The sequence below is a fragment of the Panthera leo genome, chromosome A2 (genome assembly GCF_018350215.1).
Source record: "Panthera leo isolate Ple1 chromosome A2, P.leo_Ple1_pat1.1, whole genome shotgun sequence".
Classification (NCBI taxonomy): domain Eukaryota; kingdom Metazoa; phylum Chordata; class Mammalia; order Carnivora; family Felidae; genus Panthera; species Panthera leo.
In genome coordinates, this window is record NC_056680.1 from 2,519,400 (window position 1) to 2,540,990 (window position 21,591).

General features: G+C 60.4%; 1 protein-coding gene across 7 annotated transcripts in view; it reads left to right on the forward strand.

Moving 5' to 3' along the window:
* CELF5 (CUGBP Elav-like family member 5) overlaps positions 1-21,367 on the forward strand; it is a 47,742-nt gene extending 26,375 nt beyond the window's left edge. The window contains exons 1-13 of one of the 7 annotated variants that reach the window (XM_042927953.1): positions 1,598-2,377; positions 2,552-2,977; positions 3,188-3,239; positions 5,621-5,749; positions 7,637-7,716; positions 9,634-9,780; positions 10,384-10,525; positions 10,620-10,766; positions 12,296-12,358; positions 12,953-13,036; positions 15,700-15,843; positions 18,027-18,194; positions 19,832-21,367. In XM_042927953.1, the coding sequence (XP_042783887.1) occupies positions 2,849-2,977; positions 3,188-3,239; positions 5,621-5,749; positions 7,637-7,716; positions 9,634-9,780; positions 10,384-10,525; positions 10,620-10,766; positions 12,296-12,358; positions 12,953-13,036; positions 15,700-15,843; positions 18,027-18,154 (1,245 nt within the window). In that variant the 5' untranslated portion in view covers positions 1,598-2,377; positions 2,552-2,848 and the 3' untranslated portion in view covers positions 18,155-18,194; positions 19,832-21,367. The other 6 variants (XM_042927955.1, XM_042927956.1, XM_042927954.1 and 3 more) reach the window with 6 other exon arrangements.
* Positions 21,368-21,591: the final 224 nt, after the last annotated feature.

Consider the following 21,591-nt stretch of genomic DNA (forward strand, 5'->3'; position numbering starts at 1 on the left):
TCCATCTCCAGTGCGGCCCCAGTAGCCTTGGGCTCTTCACTGCTCTGAGCTCTGGGGTCTCCAGAAGCCGTTGATCCCTAGCTCTGGCTCAATCCTGACCTCTCAGGTCTGGGAGTGCCTGCCTCTGCCTGTGTCTCCCCTTGGGCCAGATTACTGGGGTCCTCCCTGGGGTTGCAGCCTGACTCGGCATGGGGCACGCTGGGAATGTTGTGGAATAAATGAAAGGGGGACGGGAGGGGGGAGGGAAGGGACGCAGCGATGGGGAGCCAGAGAAGGTGGAGGAGGGAGGGAGGGCACTAGGCAGAGACCTCGGTGGGACAGATGGAGAGAGGGAGCCGGAAGGAGGTGGGCAGAGCCAGATGGGCGGGCAGGGGCGACAGGAGGGGTGTGGGGAGACCCAGCTCCCCCCCCCAACCCCCCCTCCCCCCCCCCCCCCCCCCCGCACGCCTCCTCCCGGCTCGCGCGGGCAACGCCGGCAGGGCCCGGCCTCTGGCGGGCGGATCGTCAGCGCCCGCCGGGCGTCGGGCGCGGGGAGCGAGGCGCGGGGCCGGTGCGTGCGTGCGGCGTGTGCGCGCCTGTGCGCCCGGGGCCGGGCGGGAGGCGGCACGAGGCCAGCCTGGCGCGCGTCTCCAGGCCGGTGGGTAAGGCGGGCTGCGGGGTGCGGACGGCCAGGCCTCGGAGCCTCGGCTTTCGAGTGGGGGACCGGGGAGGAGGGGACTGACTGCCCGCCTGGCTTCTCGGGACCAGACCCAGACCCCCGCGGCTGCCCCGCGCCGAGCTGACCCAGGAGGGGGAAGGGGCCTCCCAGGAGGCGGAAGGTCCCAGGCTCCGCAACCGGGCTGGTGGGGGGGTAGGGGAGATGGGGCGCAGGTATCCAGGCCACGAGAGTGGGGCGGGGGTGGAGGGTGCGGGGATGGGCACAGGTTCCCTCCCCGTGGCCCCCCCACCTCGCTCCCTCCCTCAGCGCATCCATCTCCAGAAGATTATATTTAAATATCTCTTTTGTGCAAGGCAGGAGCTGGGCTCGCCCCTAAGAGGCGGTTTCCATGGCAACAACAATTGCCAGCTTCCGTGTGGTGAATCAGCGTTGCCATGGCAACCCCATCCTCATCTGCCCAAGGTGCTGGGCGGCAGGGGGGGGGGAGGTGAGGGCCAGCGGAGGCGGGGTGGGAGGGGTGGGGGCGAACAGGAGGCCGGAGCTCAGGTGCCCCCTGTCCCCCCACCTCCCTTCACAACCTCAGTCTGCCCGCAGCCCAGAACCTGGTCCCATCTGGTTGAGCAAAATCTCCCCTCCCGCCTCCAGCTAGCTGGGTGTGGTACCCAGGTGGAGAGGGCCCGGGGTGTGTGTGTGTGTGTGTGTGTGTGTGTGGACATGGTGGGGGAAGGGAGAGCCTTTCCCAGGTGGTCAGGGTCCCTCTGAGGATGTGGCTGGGTGGGTGGCAGGAACTGGGGACACTGGAAGGCCTCTCTGCTTCTGGGGCTCCCAAGGCTGAGTTCAAATTGAGGCCGCCCGTATGCGCGCAGAATGGGGAGGGGCTCAGAGAGGGTAGGGAAGCTGGAGAGGGGGGGGGCGCAGGGAAAGAGGGTGCAGGGTGAGGGAGGGGACTCAGACTGGGGGTGTGGGGCAGTTCGGGGTCTAAGAAGGGGAAGGAGATCTGGGGGTTCACAGTTGGAGAGGGGTCTCTACTCACGGGACTGGGTAGAAAGATCCTTAGAGTCGAAGTCTAGGGAGGCTTAGTGCCTTCACTCACCCACCATGACCTTGGACAGACAACCTCTCCCGGCCTCGGTTTTGACATCTGTAAAACCTGGGGAAAGCTGCAGCTCGCTGGGCAGCTGCACAGTGACCAGAGGGCTGACGTCCCCCAAGCACCTTCTCCGAATGGCCGTGGGGACTGTCTGACCTTGGAGGGGGTCTGGGACGGGCACGTGTTCCAACCCCAGGCCTGGTGGCCTTCTATGCTGTTGTGTGTTGGCCGCCTCCTCCTGGTCCGTTCAGTTCGGCAAGCTTCTCTGGTTCTCCCTGCGGCCGCGAGAACGCAAGACACAGGCACTCGCTGCCCCGAAGCAGAGGGAGGAAGGGTTGCCTGCGTGGGGCTTTTGAGCGGGGTTTTGAAGGATGAGTAAGAGTTCGCCAGAAGCACCAGGCTTGGAGGAGGATCCCATTCTCAGACCAGTGGAGAAGCAAATGTCACCCACTTCCCACATCCCTTGAGTTGGTTCTCAGATATCCACATTAGCTCCTCCCCATGGCTGGGTAAGTTTGGGGGTGGGGCTTACAGGAGGATTTCTTCCATCGAACATCATTTTCGGTGCTGGAGGTGGAGGACAGGAGGGTCCAGAACACCGAGTCCACATTGAAAGCTGGCCCACTCAGGTACGACAGTCCTCCCACCCAAGGCTCAGAGAGCTGGCTAAAAGGAGTTGCCTTGGTGGCAGTTAGCTAGTGCTCAGTAACAAACCAACTCAACCGTCTTATTTGGTCATGATTCCACGGGTCGGCGAGCACAGACGGGGCTCAGCTGGGCGGTTCTTCTGCTGGTCTCTCCAGGGTCACTCGTGCCGTGGCAGTCAGTCAGGGCTTGCGGGGCGAGCCGGGAGAGGACAGCCTTCCTCCCACAGGCTGCCTGTCATTGGGCCTCTCAGTGCTTGAGGTCTCCCGTCCTCCTGTCCTGCCTCGGCTTGTCCAGCTGGCAGCGCGCGGGTCCCAAAAGAGGAAGCTGCAAAGTCTCCCGAGGCCGGGGCTTGGAACTCCCCCCCACTTCCCCGCCACCACACTCCACTCGCCAGAGCAAGTCACAAGGCCAAGTCCAGATGCAGAGGGTGGGGACATAGACTCCAGTCTTTGATGACAGAAACTGCAAGGTCACATCACACACAGGACCAGAGGAGTTGGGCATCTTTCCAAGGAGCATACAGCACTTGGGAAGGCAAGGAGGCTTCCTGCAGCAAGAAATATTGTTACTGGGTTTTGAAGGTAAAGTAAGAGTTTTCCAGGCAGCATGAGTGAAGCCCTGTACCTGGGACTGTGTGTCCGTTTAGTTTGGCTGGTTTGCTGCTGGAAGCTGGTGGGGTGCTGAGCCCGGGGAGGGGGGCAGGGTGCCCGGCGGGGCTCGGACGTAGCCTCCCCCCGCCCCGCCACGCCGCACTGCCAGCCTTGACCTCCTCCTCCCCTCTCTCTCCACAGATGGCGCGGCCGATCCAGGTGAAGCCTGCGGACAGTGAAAGCCGCGGAGGTAGTTGTCATCTGTCCGTGGCCACCAGGCCGGGGGTCGGCGGAGGAGCCGGGGAAGGAGGGGAATCTCTGATCAGAAGGATGTAGCCGTCACCTCTCCGCTCACACGCCTAATGGTGGTGGGAGAGGCAGAGTCCCCTAGCTAGGGTAGGGGCAGGCGAGCAGGGGGGCTCTGTCCTCCCTTCCAAGCCCAGGAGCCAGGAGTAGGGGGTCTGGCTGGGTCCCGCCGCTGGCCCCTAGAGCTTGAAATACACCCCTCCCCTAGGGTGCAAAACGGGGGGGTCTTCTGACGCAGAGGGGATGGGATCCCTGAAGGGGTCCCTGAGGGGAATCGCTTTTTCTGTGCGTGTGCGTGTGCGTGTGAGCACGCATGCCTTGGCACGCCCGTGTACAGATGTGCGTGAGCACGTGCACATGTGCACGCGCGTTTCTGCGGCTCCTGTGGTGGGGGTGCCTGCCTGCCGGTGCGCATGTCTGTGCGTGGGCGTGCGTGTTCGAGCGTGTGTGCTTGACCTTCGAGGCTGGGCGAGCGGGTTCTCCGGCTGCGGGTCTGGACCGTGTTGGGGACCTGCCCACGGGGGCGTGCTCGGCTGTCCCCAGTGGCATCGGGGCTAGTCATTCTTGGAGAGTTTCCTCCCCGCCCCCCCCCCCCCCATCTCAGGTGCACTGGGTGGCGTGCGGGGCAGGGCTGTTAGGACTCCTGTGTGCGTGTAGGAGCCTGGGACAGCCCATCTGGGTTGGGGCCTGTTTTCACACTCTCCAAGCTGGCTGCGAGTGTAGGGCAGGGGTTGGAGAGGGGGTCTGTGTATCTCCATCTCTCCGCTTCTCTCTCACTCTTTTAGTAATTCTTCCCCTCCTCCTCCCCCTCCTCCCCTCCTCCTCCCCCTCCTCCCCTTCTCCTCCCCCTCCTCCTCCTCCTTCTCCCCTCCTCCTTTTTCACTTCCTCCCCCTCCTCCTCCTCTCCTCCCCCTCCTCCTCTTCCTCCTCCTCCCCTTCCTCCTCCTTCTCTGCCTCCTTCTCCTCCTTCCCCTCCTCCTCCTTTCCCTCCCCCCTCCTTCCCCTCCTTCTCCCCCCCTCCTCCCCTCCTCCTCCCCTCCCCCTCCTCCTCTTCCTCCTCCTCCCCTTCCTCCTCCTTCTCCGCCTCCTTCTCCTCCTTCCCCTCCTCCCCCTTTCTCTCCCCCCTCCTTCCCTCCTCCTCCCCTCCTCCCCCTCCTCCCCTCCCCATCCTTCTCCTCTCCTCCTCCTCCCTTTCCTCCTCCTTCTCCTCCTTCCCCTCCTCCCCTTTCTCTCCCCCCTCCTTCCCTCCTCCTCCCCTCCTCCCCCTCCCTTTCCTCCTCCTTCTCCTCCTTCCCCTCCTCCCCCTTTCCCTACCCCCTCCTCTTCCCCCCCTCCTCTTTCACTTCTTCCTTCCCCTCCTCCTCCTCCTCCCCTTCCTCTCTCTTCTTCTTCTCCTCCTTCTTCCTCTCTCTGTTTCACCCTCTCTCCCTCTCCATACCTCTTTCTCTCTCCTTATCTTTTTCTCTCCTTCTGTCTCTCTGGTCCTCTCCGTACTCCTCTCTCTGTGTCTCGCTTTGTCTCTTACTGTCTCTCTCAGTCTCTCTCTCTCTCTCTCTCTCTCTCTCACCTGTTTCTTTCCCTGACTCTCAGTCTCTCCGCGTCTGTCCCTCCTTCCCTCCCACCCTCATGAGTGACAGCTGCCAGAGAACAGGTTTCCATAGTAACCCAGCTCGGCATCCCTGGGAGACGGAGCTGCCATGTTCCTGATTACAGGGGGGCAGCGCAGTTACCGGAGGGAGCAGGACTCTGGTGCCTCATACGGCAGGCAGACGCTGGCCCAGCCAGGCCTGCAGCCGGGCACCCACCCCAACCCCACCAGACGGGGGCTCCAGGCTCCCAGGCACCCGGTCCTGCGCACACACATGCCCTCACTCGTTCGGCAGGCACCTGCCCGGCTCCTTTTGAGGATGCGGGAGCCAGCGGCGCTCACCCGCGACGGGGGAAATCTAGATGGCAGACAGACAGACAGACAGGGGCCCAGGCCAGGCAGTTCTCACGCCAGCACTGTGTGTGGGTGCTCTGAAGGCAAGGAGGGAGAGAGCATCTTTGCCCGAGGGTGGGAGCAGTGAGCGGTGGCCCTGAGGATTGAAGGGAGGACACTCCAGGAGGGGCGCACCGCGTGAGCGAAGGCTCCAAGATGCGCCCGAGCAGCGCACGTGGGAGGGGGGACAGACCCGGCGCGGGGAAGCTCGTGGCTGTGTCCTCCCGCTCACAGGCAGAGCAGGGGCCGGCAGTGCTCCCCCCGGGCGCTGCTGCCTCCGTTCGGTTGGAGGGACCGAGAAACTCCCGGAGGCCAGGACTCGGCTGAGGGGGTGTCTCCGCCCACAGGGGACCGGAAGCTGTTTGTGGGGATGCTGAACAAGCAGCAGTCGGAAGAGGACGTGCTGCGGCTGTTCCAGCCCTTTGGGGTCATCGACGAATGCACCGTGCTCCGCGGGCCTGACGGCAGCAGCAAAGGTGACCGGCGAGCCGGGACTGGCCCTGGGGCGAGGCTGGGCGCGTAGGTGGGGATGGGACTAGCTCCTGGGGGCGGAGCTGGGCACTTGAGGGGGCGGGACTGGCTCCTGGGGGCGGGGCGGGGCACTTGAGGGGGCGGGACTGGCTCCGGGGGCGGGGCCGGGCACGTGGGAGGGCGGAGTTGGCTCCTGGGGCGGGGCCAGGCACGTGAGAGGGCGGGACTGGCTCCTGGGGGCGGGGGCAGGGCACTTGAGGAGGTGGGGCCGGGCACTTGAGGGGGCGGGACTGGCTCCGGGGGCGGGGCCGGGCACGTTGGGGGGCGGGACTGGCTCCTGGGGGCGGGGCAGGATACTTGAAGGGGTGGGAACTGGCTCCAGGAGGCGGGGGCAGGGCACTTGAGGAGGTGGGGCTGGGCACTTGAGGGGGCGGGACTGGCTCCGGGGGCGGGGCCGGGCACGTGGGAGGGCGGGGTTGGCTCCTGGGGGTGGGGCCTACAGGTACTTGATGGGCCGGGACTGACTCCTGAAGGCAGCGGGGCAGGGCGGCTGGGGGCGCGGACTGGGTGACCAGGGCTGTCAAGTCCCACGGGGTCCTAACTGTGTGCCATGTCCCGATACGCTGCCTGTGTCCACCTGGCTCTGTGGGACAGTTTCCTGTGGACTGTCGGCCTGATCCTGGCTGTACCATCCAGGAAAGACTTTAATGGTCTCCAATGTTTCCCTGTCTGCCCATGTGGCTGTATGTGACTATGGACGCCTGCCTCTCTTAGGCTCTGATTCTTTATGCCTGAGTGTCTAAATGACTATTGCTGTCTGAGTTTTCATGAGTCTGGTGGTGTTTGTCTGTCTACCTGATTCTATCCGTTTAGTCCATCTGTCTGGCACCAACTCTCAGCCTGCCTGTCTCTGGCTCTTGCAACTTTTAATCTTCTAGGACTGAATGTATCCCATGGTCCCTATTTGCTTGGCTCTCTCTCTTTTTTAAAAAATTGATATCCATATACTGTAAAAACTCCTCTTTTTTAAAACGTACAGTGAAGTGCTTTTCAGTATATTCAAAAAATTGTGCAACCATTGCCACTCTCTAATTCCAGAACATTCCATTGTCTCACCCCACCTGCCTGGCTCTTCCATAGTACTGTCTCCGGAATTATGTCTAGTGGTCTCTCCTTATGACTGTGTGTCTGAATTTACCTATGTCTGGTGGTCCCTGGCTATCTGTCTGCCCGATTTCTGATTTGGTCCTGTGTGACTAGCCAGCTGGGTCTGCCCTGTCTGGTTCCTTCCTTCCTTCCTTCCTTCCTTCCTTCCTTCCTTCCTTCCTTTCTGGTTCCCATCTCTCTAACTCTGGTGACATGGGCATATCTGTCTGGGTCTGAATGTATCTGTGCCTGACTGTACCCACAGGACTGTATCTCTGTGCCTGTGTCTGAAGGTTTGTCACCATCACTCTGCATATCTGATTTCAGCTCTGGATCTCATGGTGCCAGGGGCTGGTGGGTGTTCTCGAAGCCCGTGCCCTTCCCTTGTTCCAGCGGGCAGGGTCTGCCTCCCCGACTGTGCACCGCTTCGCGACATCCGTCTGACTGTGCGTGTGACAAATAGCTGTGTGGCTGGCTGGCTTTCTGAGTGAATGGACGGCCAACTGGCTGATGTCGACCTCTGTGGCTGGCTGTGTGCTTGTCTCGTTGCCTGATCCTTTATTGTCCAGCTGTCTGTCTGGACACATGACTGCTTGTCTCTCTGTTCTGACTGTCCGGCCTTCCGGCTGCCTGTGTCTGACACTGGCCGTCCAGGGCTCCCGGTCCCCTCTCCTGCGGCCCCTGCCCCCCCCCCCCCCGAAAGACCCCGTTGCCCTCACGCACTCTCCTTCCTTCTCTTGGGGCAGGCTGTGCCTTTGTGAAGTTCTCCTCCCACACCGAGGCCCAGGCGGCCATCCACGCGCTGCACGGCAGCCAAACCATGCCGGTGAGTAGGACTGTCCCGGGCCCTGGGGCAGGCAGGGGGGAGGGGGGAGGGGACAGGGACGGAAACGCTCGCGCCCGTCCCAGCCGTCCTCGGCCTCTGGCTGGTCGTCAGCGAGGCACAGGCGGAGGAGGAGCGCGCCTCTGATGGCGCCGTGGGCGGGTGTACGCACACGAGGGTGACTGCGCACGCGCGGAGCGTACGAGGACGCGAGCGTGCGAGTGAGTGTGGGGCTGCGCGTGGACTAGCGCGTGTGTGCCTGTTCACGTGTGTGCGAGGGAGAGAATACGTGGGTGTGCGCACATGCCCGTGGGTGTGAGTGCGTGTGTGTGTGCCTGGCAGTGGGTGATTGTTAACGTGCACGTGAGCTGTGTGCGTGTGAGATGTGCGGATACGTGTGTGTGCTGGCACACGTGTAAGTGTGTCGAGTGGGTGTTTTTGTGCGAGTCGACGGTGCAGTACGTCCGTGGGTGGGGGCACGTGTGTGTATTGAGTGCATGCGTGTGTATGTGTGAGTGTGCCTGGGGGGCGTGGGGGGGGGCAGGGGCGTATGTGTGCATCTGCAGGAATATGTGAGGGCAAGTGTATGCGTGTGTGTGAGCGTGTAGGTCTGCGTGGGTGGCGTTTGTGTGCACGTGTGTGGGTATGCGTGTGAGTATGCGCACGCGCGTGTGTGTGTGTGAGCGTGTGTGCGCGTGTGGGTGTACAAGAGGGTGTCCTGGAGGGGCGAGATCCCGAGAGGTAGTTTGGCTTTGTCGAGGCCAGCAGGGGGACGTGCGGGGCGTGGGGGATGACGACAAGGATGGGGGGGCAGCGGAGGAGCAGGGGGGCGGCTGGAGGGGCTGCGGTCCAAAGCTGAGGAGCACGGCTTCTTAGGGCGATGAGAGCCACGGAAAGTTTTGACAGGGGAGGGAAGGTCGTTTGGACACGTCCCCTGGGCCAGGGTGGGGATGGGCAGGGGGCAGGACTGGCGCAGGGAGAGGCCGGGGAGGACCAGCCGGGCTCTGGGAGTGGCCCTGCCCTCTAGGAAGCAGGCGCCGGGGGCCACCATCACTGTACGTGAATGTCCAAATCTGCCAGGGGACGACAGGCCTTCCAGAACCAACTCTGCTCTCAGCTGGTCTCAAAATGGGTGTGCAGGGGGCGCCTGGGGGGCTCAGTCGGTTAAGCATCCGACCCTTGATTTCGGCTCAGGTCGTGACCCCACCGTTCGTGAGTTCGAGCCCCATGTGTGTGCTGTCAGCGCAGAGCCTGCTTGGGATTCTCTGTCCCCCTCTCTCTGCCCTTCCCCCACTCAGCCTCTCCATCTCTCTCTCTCTCTCTCTCAAAATAAATAAGTAAACCCCAAAAAACTAGGTGTGAAGGGCAGGGCAGTGTCAGAGCTTCCGGTCCCTTGCTCTCTGGGTACTTGGGCATCAGTTTTAGTCCCTAGCGTGGCAGGATTCATTCAGGCTTTCTCCTGCAGGGAGCTGACCAGTGAGGAGGTGTCTCAGGGAGTGAGCTCGCCATCACAGGGGGCAACCTCTCTGATGGTCGGTGTCTCACCTGTTCTCAGGTGTGAGTGCGTTATAGGTCCCCGTCGTTCCTCTCCAGCAGTCGGCTTCTCCACTTTTGAGAGTGTGGCTGATAGGCCGGGTCCTCTCCTGGGCCCCAGACACAACCCCCCGGGGCCCAGAGGCCCCACCTGTGCGCACAGGCGGCCGCACGGTCAAGTGCGAGACCCAGGACGCCGAGCTCTGAGCGGTTCTCGCTGCGACCTGCATGTCCCGCGGCGGCGGGCCCATGGGCGGGACTGAGACCTCCCGGCATCTACCCCGCGCGCGCGCGCGGCCAAGGCCCTGGGCTGGCGTGGTTCCAGGAACCCAGAGTCCTGGCTACCTGCCTCCTTCTTTCCCTCCCTGCTCGCCGCCGCCCCTGCAGGGTGCCTCCTCCAGCCTGGTGGTCAAGTTTGCCGACACGGACAAGGAGCGGACGCTCCGGCGCATGCAACAGATGGTGGGCCAGCTGGGCATCCTGACGCCGTCCCTCACCCTGCCCTTCAGCCCCTACAGTGCCTACGCCCAGGCTGTGAGTGACCCCGGCAGACGCACGCCTGTCTCCCAAGGCCACTCTGGGGGTTCAGCTCAGTCTCTCTCTCTCTCTGCGTTCTGTCGAGGGCCGCTGCCTCTCTGCTCCTCTTCCCGTCTCCTGCCCAGTCTGTCTGACTCGGGGTCCTATCCTGGCCACGGCCGAGTCCCCACATCCAGGCTGATTCCTGAGCCCCAGCCCCAGCTGAGCCCTCCAGCCACGAACCGAGCCCCAGGCCCAAGCTGAACCCCAACTCTGGACTGACACAACCCCATGCTTAGCTCCAAAAGGAGCCTCTAAATCCAGGCTGACTCCCAACTGAGACCCGACCCTGGCTGACTTCCGTGTTGGCTGATCCCCGATCCCGGACCAAGCCCCAGTTCCTGACTCAGCCCTGACCTGAAGACTGAACCCTGATCCTAGACTGACCCTCGATCCCAGGCTGAGCCCCACAATTCCTAACTGAGGCCTGAGCCATGATAGCCAGGCTGACCGCTCCCCCACCCCCGCCAGTTACCAGAGGGCCAGGCCTCCCCCAGGGCGTCATGACCTCAGGGCAGGTGCCACCCCGACTGTGCACGCTGACTCCCTCTCCGCCCCCAGCTCATGCAGCAGCAGACAACGGTCCTGTCCACGTCGGGCAGCTACCTGAGCCCTGGCGTGGCCTTCTCACCCTGCCACATCCAGCAGATCGGCGCCGTCAGCCTTAACGGGCTGCCTGCCACACCCATCGCCCCTGCCTCTGGTGAGAGTCCGCCAGGGGCCTGAGGATGGTGGGCAGGGCGGGGCCGGGGCCAGGGCCAGGCTCAGGCTCCCCATCGCGCTCCTCTGCCCCACAGGACTGCACTCGCCCCCGCTGCTTGGTTCCACTGCCGTGCCTGGGCTCGTGGCTCCCATCACCAATGGCTTCGCTGGCGTCGTGCCCTTCCCTGGGGGGCACCCTGCCCTAGAGACCGTGTATGCCAATGGCCTTGTGCCCTACCCAGGTAACGTGAGTGGTTCCCCCAGGGGCCGAGGAGAGGGGGTGGGGCCGGGAAGGCATCTCTGGGACAAGCGCGGGTTCCTGTGCCCTGGTGCCTGGGAAACAGAGGCGGTCTCAGCTGGACAGATGTGAGCGGTGGGCACAGAGAAGGGGGCTGTAGCAGGGTGCGTAAACATGGGAACTTTATACCCAGGCATTTATGGGTGCAGATTTCAGTTTGGTGGCCCTAAATAGTTTCCGTGAGTCTCTGGGCCTCAGTTTGCTCACCCGGGAGATGGGGCAGATAACATCAGACATCTCATGAGGTTGCACGGACAGTGGACTCAGTATATAAAATGCTGAACGTGTCACCTGTCCTGAGAACAGCAGCACCATCCATCTCAGTTATTAATCATTGCTGTTTAGGAAGACGTCAGTAGCCTCATTCATTCATTCATTCATTCATTCATTCAGTATTAACCATGCCCTGAGCTAGGCTCGGCCCTGCCTTTGTGAAGCAGGGGCCCCATCTTTCCCTTACTTAGACCACAATCCCCAGGCAAGCATCTGCCAGTAGCTGGCAGTATCTGTGTTTCCACCATTGAGGAGAACTTATTTTTATTTTGAAATGATTGGAGCTCACAGGGAGTTTCAAAAATAGTACAGAGAGGTCCCAGTACCTCCAACCCAGTCCCCCACCCCCACCCCCCCGCCCACCATGCTAACATCTTACATAACCACAGCACATTGTTGAAACCAGGAAACTGACGTTGGTGGGGTACAATGAACTCAACAGGAGTTGGAGATCTTACTCAGAGTGTGCCACTTTGTACGTGCCCTCGCTTGTTGTATGTGTGTTGGGGGGGCATTCTGTGCCATTTTATCACAGGTATAGATTTGGGTAACCACCACCACAATCAAGATACAAAACTTCTCCATCAATACAGAGTGATTGGTGCGTGTGACCCCTTTAGGGGCACACCCCACCACCACCCCGTCCGCTAGCAGCCTCTCTCTCCATTCGAGCAGAATCTTTTGGCTGAATTTCCCCCCGGAGGCACCAGCTCTAGTGGTCTGGACAACTTCTCCCCTCCCCTTACCTCCACCATCGCCCCCGCCCAGGGGCAGTTGGGTGGTGGGTGGTCACAGCCATATGAGGGATCCAAGGGGTGTCTGATGAGTGACATGTGGGGGTGCGAGAGAGGGAAAGGGATGGGGGTGATGGGGAGCAGAGGCCTGAAGTCCTGGAGATTCCAGAGAGTAAAAGGGAAGAGGGAAAGGGTCCAGATGGGGACAGAGAGATGGGGGTGATGGTTAACCTCTCTGGAGTCCTGTTCGACTTCGCCATTATCTATCTGAGTGGCCCCGTGCCAGTTGCTTCACCTCTCTGAACCTCAGTTTTCCCACCTGTAAAATGGGGGCCACACCTGTAAAAGGTTAATGCGGAGGTGAAGCTGGGGCGGATGTTGCTCTCCTTTTGGCTCCGAAGTTGCGGGGGTAATTGGAAGACTTCTGCTGCCCCCGTCCCACTCAGTCTCTCCGTTTGCCCCGCAGCTCAGAGCCCGACCGTGGCCGAGACCCTCCATCCTGCCTTCTCCGGCGTCCAGCAGTACACAGGTACGGAGGGCAGTCCAGCCCAGTCCGGGCGGGGCCCCGCCCCTGGGCCCCGGCTTTTCCACCTGGCCTAGCCACGCCCCTAGCCACGCCCCTAGCCACACCCCGCCTCTGGCGCCGCCCCTCGGCGGACGCCCTCTCATTCGGCCTTCCCGCTTGCACCTAGCCACGCCTCCTACCTCTGGCCCTGGCCCAATCCCAGGTCTTGGCCCCGCCCCCTGCAGCTTCTGGCCCCGCCTCTTGGGTCCTGCCAGGGCCCCGCCCTCAGCCGTGGCCCTGCTGGTCAAGCTCTGGCCCCACCCACTCGGATCTTCTGTGGCCTTGGCCGCTCCTTCAGGCCCGGCCTCGGCTGTGGCCACGCCCCCTCCCGCTAGGAGGCCTTGCCCCCACGCCGTCGAATCATGGCTCCGCCCCATTCTTCCCCGCGCCCTGGCCCCTCCCTGGGCCCGCCCCCCCCCGTCGTGGGCACGCCCCTCTCCGCTCCCAAGGCAACTGTGGCCCCACCCCATAGTGGCCCCGCCCCCGCCCGCCTCGAGCCGCCCCGCCCGCCGGCCTTACACCTGCCTCCGCCCTGTGTCTCGCTCCCGGTCTCCGCAGCCATGTACCCCACCGCGGCCATCACGCCCATCGCGCACAGCGTCCCCCAGCCGCCGCCCCTCCTGCAGCAGCAGCAGCGAGAAGGTGAGGGGGCCGCGACCTCCCCCGGGCGCCAGCCCAGCCCTCTGACCGCCCCCTCCACCTCCAGGACCCCGAGACCTCAGGGAACCGCGGCTTTCTAAGAGTGCGGCCCGCGGGCCACACAGACCTGGGTTCCTCTTCTGGAATGTGGGAACCGTGCTAGCTTCGACCCCCTAGGACTAGCGGTGACCCTCCTCCCACCCCACCCCCAGCAGCCTTCCTCCGCAAGACGGGATGGATGGTTCTCTGAATTTCTGGAAAGGACACTCGTTTCGAGGTGGTGGGGGGCCGTGGCGATGAGGTATCTGGGGTGAGCTGAGGCCTCCCCAGTAAAGTGGAAGGAGGGAGGAGGTGGATTCTGGAGTCAGACAACCGGGATTAAGATGCACCCAGTTCTGACTGTGCCATCATAAGGAAAGCGCCTCGCTGCCCTGTGCCTCAGTTTCCTCACTTGCCGCAAGAGCAGCCATCCGTGTCAAGAGGCGCTACTGGGAAGTAGGCAGGGCCCGTCCTGACACAGAGTGTGGCTCAGCACCCCAAGGCCCTTTCTCTTGTCATGCAGCTAGTGAGGGTGGGGGAGAGGTGACCAGCTAGAAAAGCCCCCAGACACTCCCATGGCCAGGGGAGTCCCGCAGACTGAGTTCTTTGAGGCTCTGCCCCATTTCTCCCTTGCCCTTGGCCTGTGAAAGGCGGGGAGGCATTGCCAGGGTACAGGCGCTGGGCTTTGGAGGTGAGCCCTAGGCTGAGGGGTCCCCAGCTCTGCCCACCAGCTGCTACCCGTTCCCGGATTTTCTATCTCCAGGGGGCTCTGTGGTCAAAGTCACAGACAACAGACAGGAGGGTCTGGCAGTCCCTGCACCCCCGATATGACTTTCAATAACCTCCCCCCCCCAACACTCCCCCCCCAGGGAGGGCCGGTGGGAGCTTCAGAAAGGGCCCAGGTGTCTCAGGTCTGATGGCTCAGACCTGGGTGTCTCCCTTCTCCAACTTCCCCCAACCCTGGGCCGAGGAGGTAACAGCTAGTTCAGATGCGGTCAAGCCGCGGGTTCTGGAGCGTCTGCCCAGCATGCAGACGCTCGCAATACAATCTAGAAGGTTCCTGCTTGAATGGGGTCAGGATGCACCATTCAAAAGCTCCGTCCGTGACACAACAAAACAAAAGACAGAACCCTAAGAGAAACGACAGCACGGCGGCATGCGTGTCAGCGGGCTCAAAAAAAATACAACAGATGTGGCACTTTGTCTTGGAAAAGGCCTCACGTTCGTTCGCGCGTGGAGGTGGACACAGGAAGGGCTGCAGCTGTGAGGTGCTGTTAAGTGACACAAAGAGGCTTGTCTGAAGTCAGAAGGGGAGTCGGATCCCCAGATGGGGATGCGTGTGGCTCGCAACGCGCTTGGGGGCCCGAGAAAGTGGTAGGTGTTGGAGCCACCTGTGTGTGTGTGTGGGGGGGGGGGTGCGCGCCCACTGTTTTCCGCGAGGTCCCACTCAGCTGGGTGCGGCTTCTGCATTCACCTCCCGTGTCGTGGACATGAGGATAGCACCCAAGCAAACGTGAACTTTGTGTCACGGTCCAAACTGTGCCATCCGCGTCAGTCGCCGTGATCCCCTTGGAACACGCCTGTATTTGAAAAACAAGCATGATCAGAACTCTGGTCCCAATCAGGAAGGAAGGGTTGCATGTGAATGTGTCATCTGGGATTTAACATTTGCCAGGGCGGGGAGTGCTCATGTCCGGGGTGAAGGGAATTCTGGTGGTTTGGGGACTCTCCCTCGGTTTGTGGGGACTGTGGGGGAAGGGATTAGGGGCAGGTTTGGAGAATGTGCGGGACTCCAGACAATGAAGGTTTTTTAATTGGATTATTATTTACAGGTTCTACATGAGTCATGCGTTGGGGATTATTTGGAGAGGGGATGGTTTGCAGAGGTGGCTGTGCCGTTAAAAAGTTCTTTCCGGGTGGTGTAGTATATCATTTTAAAATGACCTGGCGGTCTCGGGATATGTGGGTCCGGGGACTAGAGAATTTTCTTTTTTTTCTTTTACTTGATTTTACTTTTGTGTCGTCTGAGTTTCGAAGATGATTCAAGGTTTGGAGGATTAGCCACAGTTTTGAAACACATCTAGATATTTGGGGTTTGGGACCAGGAATTGGTCGTCGTACTGTATTCTGTGATCATCGGACTTGTAGGGGGAAAAAAAATGAACATTTTCTTTTAAAACCAGTTTTAGATTTACAGAATTAGTGCAAAGATAGTACAGGGTGTCCGTATACCCCCCCCCCCCCCAATTCATCTCATGTTGTAAACGGTCTGGAGTTTCAGGGGTTTTTCAGGGGGTTCAGGTTGTCTGGGATTTGGGGATTATCCAGGGTCTGGCATTGAGGGATTTATCTCAGATTTGGGGGGAGGGACCGGCCGAATTTTGTAAATGATCCGGGGCCCGAGGACCCCCGGAGGTTCGCAGGCCCCAAGCGCGGGATTAGACGGGCAAACGTGGGCGCACGCCGCGCGCCCCTCCCCGCCGTCACCACGCCCTCCCTGCTGACGTCACGGCGCCGCCCTCCAACCGCCGGAGATGCCGGATGTGGGCTCCGGTCCCGCGCCCCTCCCCCGGGGGGTCCGCCTCCTCTCCTTGGGGGCTTTATGTCTTTCTCTCCCCTACCTGCAGGTCCCGAAGGCTGTAACCTGTTTATCTACCACCTCCCCCAGGAGTTTGGAGACACGGAGCTGACGCAGATGTTCCTGCCCTTCGGCAATATCATCTCCTCCAAGGTGTTTATGGATCGGGCCACCAACCAGAGCAAATGTTTTGGTGAGTCCCTGTTGCAGGCACCCCCCCCCCCCCCCCGCCCGCCCCGTCCCCCACTCCGCTTGCCAAGGAACAGGGGCCAGGGAGGGCGCAGTCAGCCATGAGACAAGTGTGGTCCAAAGGGATCACATTTGTGAATTAGGGTGAGCGCTTAGGAAGCACCTACGGTGTGCCAGGCCCCGTGCTGGGTGCGGATACACGGCAGTGAAGGAAACCAACAAAGTTCCTGCCCTCGAAAGCTCACAGTCCCGCTGCGCCGTCCAACAGAATATTCTCCACTGGTGGGAATGTTGCGCGTCTCTGCCACCCGAGCCGTCAGCCACACATGGCTACCAGCCACCTTAAGTGTGGCAGTTCAACCAAAGAACGGAATGTTTAATTAAATCTAAATTTAAATAACCGCCTGTGGTCAGCGATGAGGGCGTTGAAAAGCACAGGTTTCTGGGTAGGAGCTGGAAATAAAGCGGGACATAGGCCAGGGGGCTATAGATGGAATGCAGAACGCCATCAGTAAGGAAATAGAAACTGATCTGCAGGGGGTGATGTTTCAACTGAGACCCAAATGAGGAGATTTTCCAGCCAAGGGATATGTGGGGTAGAGGGTTCCAGGGAACAGCACATGCAAAGGCCCCGGGGCAGGACCTGTCTGGCATGTTGGAGCAACAGCGCGGGGGAGACCCATGTGGCTGGAGCAGAGTGAGCAAGGGGAAGAGAGGGAGGAGGGGAGGGCAGGGAGGGGACGTCGTGCAAGGCCTTGGGAGGACTTCCTTGTCCCCGGACACAGGAAATTAAGGCTCAGAGAGGCACTGCAACTTGTCCAAGTTCACACAGCAGCAAAGAGACAGAACCTAAATTAGAACCAGTCTGTTTGACCCCAAACTCGGGACTCTTAATCCCACCCTGTGTTATTCAAAAGGCTAACTGTTGCCTATTAAGCACTTCCTGTATATACTCTGTGTCCAACCGTAAAATAGAACACTTGCCCCCAGAGGTGCCTGGCTGGCTCAGAGGGGCTGCAGCCTGTGACTCTTGATCTCGGGGTTGTGAGTTCAAGCCCCACGTCGGGTGGAGAGATTATGTAAAAATAAAAAATCTCCAAAAAAGAAAAAAGAAGCTTTGCCCCAGTATCCTTGGAGGAGAGAGAGGCACAAAGTGGCCCAGCAGCCGCACCAGGAAGGACCCTCTGCCAGTGCCTAGGTGCCTCCTCTGCATCCTGCTTCCAGGAGGAAGACGGAAATGGCGGGGGGGGGGGGGGGGGGGGACACTCAGTCCCTTTCCACAGTGAGGGGTCCCATGCCTTCTCTGAGCCTTAGTTTCCTCATCCATATGATGGGGGACAGGTGTTAGGGGAGATGATAAGATGTTACCCCTCCCCAACTCCTCATTCCCCCATGGCTCCCCATGGGCCTCACCAAGACTGCTCAGCCCTGCCCCCAGCTCCGCCTGACCTCCCACCCGGCCTCCTACACGGAGCTCAGGGACCCCCACCTCCAAATGCTTGTGCATGCAGACCCTCGCCCCAGAGGGCCCCCCGGCCCCTGTGGCCTCCACACCATCGAGGACCAAGAGGTGAGGGGCCAGGAGTAGGGCAGGGTGGTCTGGGGGGTGGAAGTTTGAGGAACCCGAGGCTGGAGTGTTTCTCATGGCCTCAGGGGAGACAGGGGTAGAGAGACCGTCAGAGACAAAGACAGAGATAGAGAAAGAGGGATAAAAGGCAGAGGGAGGGAGAAAAGAAGGACAGAGAGGAGAGACCCAGGACATTCGCAGAGAGAGAGAGAGAGAGCGAGAGAAAGAGTCCCATGCACAGTCAGGACCCCAGAGGGACAGTGGTCTTGGAGGGGCCACATGGTTAGCATCCGGGGTCTAGATGGAGGCAAGCATTCAGGACAGGGAGGGAGGGAGGACGCGGCCTCACCTGTCCCCCACCGCCAGTCGGGAAGTCTCAGCACAGCAGACCCCAGGTAAGGAGCAAGCCTCCCATCCCCAGAAGCAAGTGCAGAGGGGGACAGGACCAGGCCCGGGCTGCTGTGCGTGCCTGGCCAGCCCTCCCCCCTGCCCCATCTGCCCCTGCCAGCGCACCCGCCCCCCCCGCCCCCAGGACCCCAGGGAAGCCTGGGCTGCCGCCCTGGAGCCAGCAGAGGACGCCCACGTGGCCCACCATCGCGGCTCCGCCCCGGTCTCCACAGGCTTCGTGAGCTTTGACAACCCGGCCAGCGCGCAGACCGCCATCCAGGCCATGAACGGCTTTCAGATCGGCATGAAGAGACTCAAAGTGCAGCTGAAGCGGCCCAAAGACCCGGGACACCCCTACTGACCGCGCCCACAGCCGCCCGGAGGCTGCGGGCCTGGCCCAGGTGAGCCGCCAGGCGGCCCCACCCGCCCCCACCCCCGCCCGCCACCCCCCGTCTTGGCCAAACACCCCCTCGTTCTCCATGCCCTCCCCAACCCCCAGGGGGGATGCCGCTGGAGACCACAAGGAGCCCCCAGGTTGGGATGGTGGGGACAGAGCTAGAGAGTCACCCTCCAATCCCCCCTTTGATCAGGGCTGGGACAGAGGGTGGAACCGGGGTAGAGGGGGGTTGGGGAATCCTTCCAGGTTTTGAAGGATGAATAGAAGTTCACTTGAGAGGCCAGGTTTGGTCTGGGGTGGGGCATGCTTCGAGGGAGGGGCTTCTGTCCTGTCCTGTGACTCTCCCAGCTGGGCCCCTGTCCAAGTTCCTCATTTGGTGTCACCCGCGTTCAGTGAACTGGCGAAAAAGTGGAATGTTTGCCCCGCTCACCAGCATGCCCCCCCAAAAGAGACCCCCCCCCCAACAAATCCCCAAGAGTGTATTTTGCCACCAGAGAGAACAACTTTATCAACAACTAAGCACCTTCTTTGGGGGAATGAACAGTGAGCCTAAGGGGCCAGTAGGGAAACATAACTGACCACAAGCCTTGATGAGCCTCATCTGTGAAATGGGTTCACGAAAGTCGCCTCCCCAGAAGCAGCAGGGAGGATCCGCTCGGGGACGCGGTGTTTTCCCAGCTGAGCCCAGGACCCGCCACCTGGAAAGCTCTTGATCATTTGTTTTGATTTTGTTTTTGTTTTGTTTTTAATCATGAGCGCCGTCGTCATCAAAGCGCCGCGCCTGGGGTCTGGCGCGAAGTAGATGCTCAGTTAGGGGCTGCGCATGCTTTTCAGACCCTGCCAAATCAGCACCCGCAGAGTCGAAGGTCACGGGATCAGACAACTAACAGGCGACCCATGCACTTTAACACCCTGGGACAGCAAATCCTTTCTGAGCACCTACTATGCGCTAGGCACTGTTTGGGGACAGCGCTCGGGGACACAGCTGTGAATGACCAGAAACGGGGCGGGGGTTGGGGGAGAACTGCCTTCGTGGCAGGGAGCAGGGGAGACAAGATGAGACAAGAATAAACACAACTGTTTGCCCCCGGGGGTTGCCAGATGAGGAAACAGCCTCGGCGGCCAGTCCTTTCCAAGGCGGACCGCTGGCCTCTGAACCTGGAAATGGACTCTCTGAGCAGACAGGGGCCCTTGGGTTCCTGGAACCCAGCCTGGCCAGGGCAAGGGGGCGGGTGGGGGGCGATGTCGTCGGCCTGCATGCCCCCCATCACCGCACCCTAACGCCCCTCCCTTCTCCGCCAGGTGAGGGGCCTTCCCACCCCAGGAGGGCCTCCCGCTTCCAACCGACCCCGGACTTTTCCGTAAATTACAACCAAGTTTGGACACCAGCCCCACCCCCTCCCGTTTCCCCTTGCCCCCCGCCCGCCCCCTAATGTGAAACACTACTGCGGGCCACACGGAGTGGGAAGGGGGCTTCGTGGTCCGCCCCAGCTGGGGAGGGGGGCTCCTGAGTTGGGGGCCGAGGGCTTCACTGCCCCCACCCTTGGTGGCTTCCCCAAATTAAATCACAACTTTTCCTATATATATATATATGCATATATATATAGAGCTATAGACAGTATATATATTTTTTGAGTATAGATCATGGGACCAAACTTTTCCGACTTCCTTCCATCCAAGAGAAGGTGACCCTGGCCCGGTCACTCAGCAGGGACATAAGAAGGGCTGAGGATGACCGGGCAGCCCAGTGTGTCCCCACCTCCCGCTGTCATGTCAGACCAGGGCACGGAGAAGCACTGGGAATCATCAGCCAACGCGATATACCTCCAGGACATTGGGCCCCTGCCACCGACGTTCTCGCAGGCCCTTGGGCTCGGCCAGCTCGAGTGTCCCTGGTCTTAGCTGCAGCTTCTGGAACCCCTACCCCCCTCCCTCACCCCAGGGCCCTGCCTTCCCCGATGTAGGCAAAGAAGAGACCCCCCCCTGGCCTCCCACCCCCACCCCCGTCATAGCCTTACTCATGTGACCAATAGCCCTTAGCTTTCCGTCAGGGGCAGACAGGGTCGGGGGAGCCCCCCTGCCCCTCGCGCCCCCTCCCAAGGGCAGGCAGCCGCCCTCCCTGCCTTCGGATCACCAGCCTGGAGTTCACGATCTCATGACCAAGATCGCCACGCGCGTTGGACAAACCCAACCCGCTCTGGCCCAGCACCCCTTTACCAGAGATACCTCTACAAATAATTTTTTTTTTTTTGAATTTTGGTCTTTCTGAGAAGATACAAAGAAGAAAAGAGAAAAAAAAAATGGGGAAAAAAAATCAGACAACAGTGGATTTTTGTTTCCTAGTTGGGGCGGGGAGGGAGGTCTTGTGGGGCGCCTCTGTATAGCTACTCGAACCGCGAAAACCCATCTTGAAGCACAGAGTCAAGTTCGTTGGACGTCCAGTGGGGCCTCTTGCCAAATGAGGCACCAGAGAACTTCGTAAGCTCAAGAAAAAAAAAAAAATTTGTAAAGAAAAAACAGCCTTCCCTTTTGTTTCTACCAAAATGTGTTGACTGACCCAGAAAAAAAAAAAAAAAAAGAAAAAAAAAAAACCACATAGCAAAAAAAAAAAAAAAAAAAAGGAAAAGAAAAAAAAAATCTTATGACCAACTTGTTTCGATATTCCAGAGTTTGATAATTGTTCCGAGACACTCTAGCGTGCCTGTGTCCTGTGCGTCTGCGTGTGCAAGCGTGTGCTCAGGGGCCACGAGGGGGCCTCGTCCGCGTCCCCGGCACCTGCCCAGCCCCGGCCAGGCCTGCTTGGGAGAGCCTGCTGGCGTGCAGTGGCGTTGTGTCCTTCTGGTCCATGTTTACTGGCTGTAAATACCATTTTTATACTCCACATCGAAGACCTACGTGATTTGTACGATGTACTTTATTTCTGCTACGAGTAATTTCATGAAGTTTCAACTTGCAAACCGACTTTTGGAGACAAATCGCCACACACACACACACACACACACACACACACACACACACACAGAAAAGGAAGACAAGAAAGGAACTTACAGGGAACTTTGGGTGGACTGGGTTTGCATTTCTGGCTGGAGAAGCTGCAACCATCATCTTAATGTCCAAACGCCTCTCTTTGGTCTGGAGAAACTGAAAGTTTATTTAATAAAAGTTTTACTTGCTAAAGGACCGGGTCCTCCCTGATTTTCCCTCTCTCGTCCACAAAAGCCCGCGCGCGTCTGGCCCCAGCGAGTTTCCCCGGGGCCAGAGAAAAACCCAGGTTTCAAGTAAGGGGATGCGGGAGGAGATATTCCGAGAAGGGAGGTCTGAAGAATCCATCTGATTCTTCCAGAAGTTGAGGAAATGGAACCTTTCCTCCTCCAGAAGGTCAGGTGTCTGTGTTCGTGGGT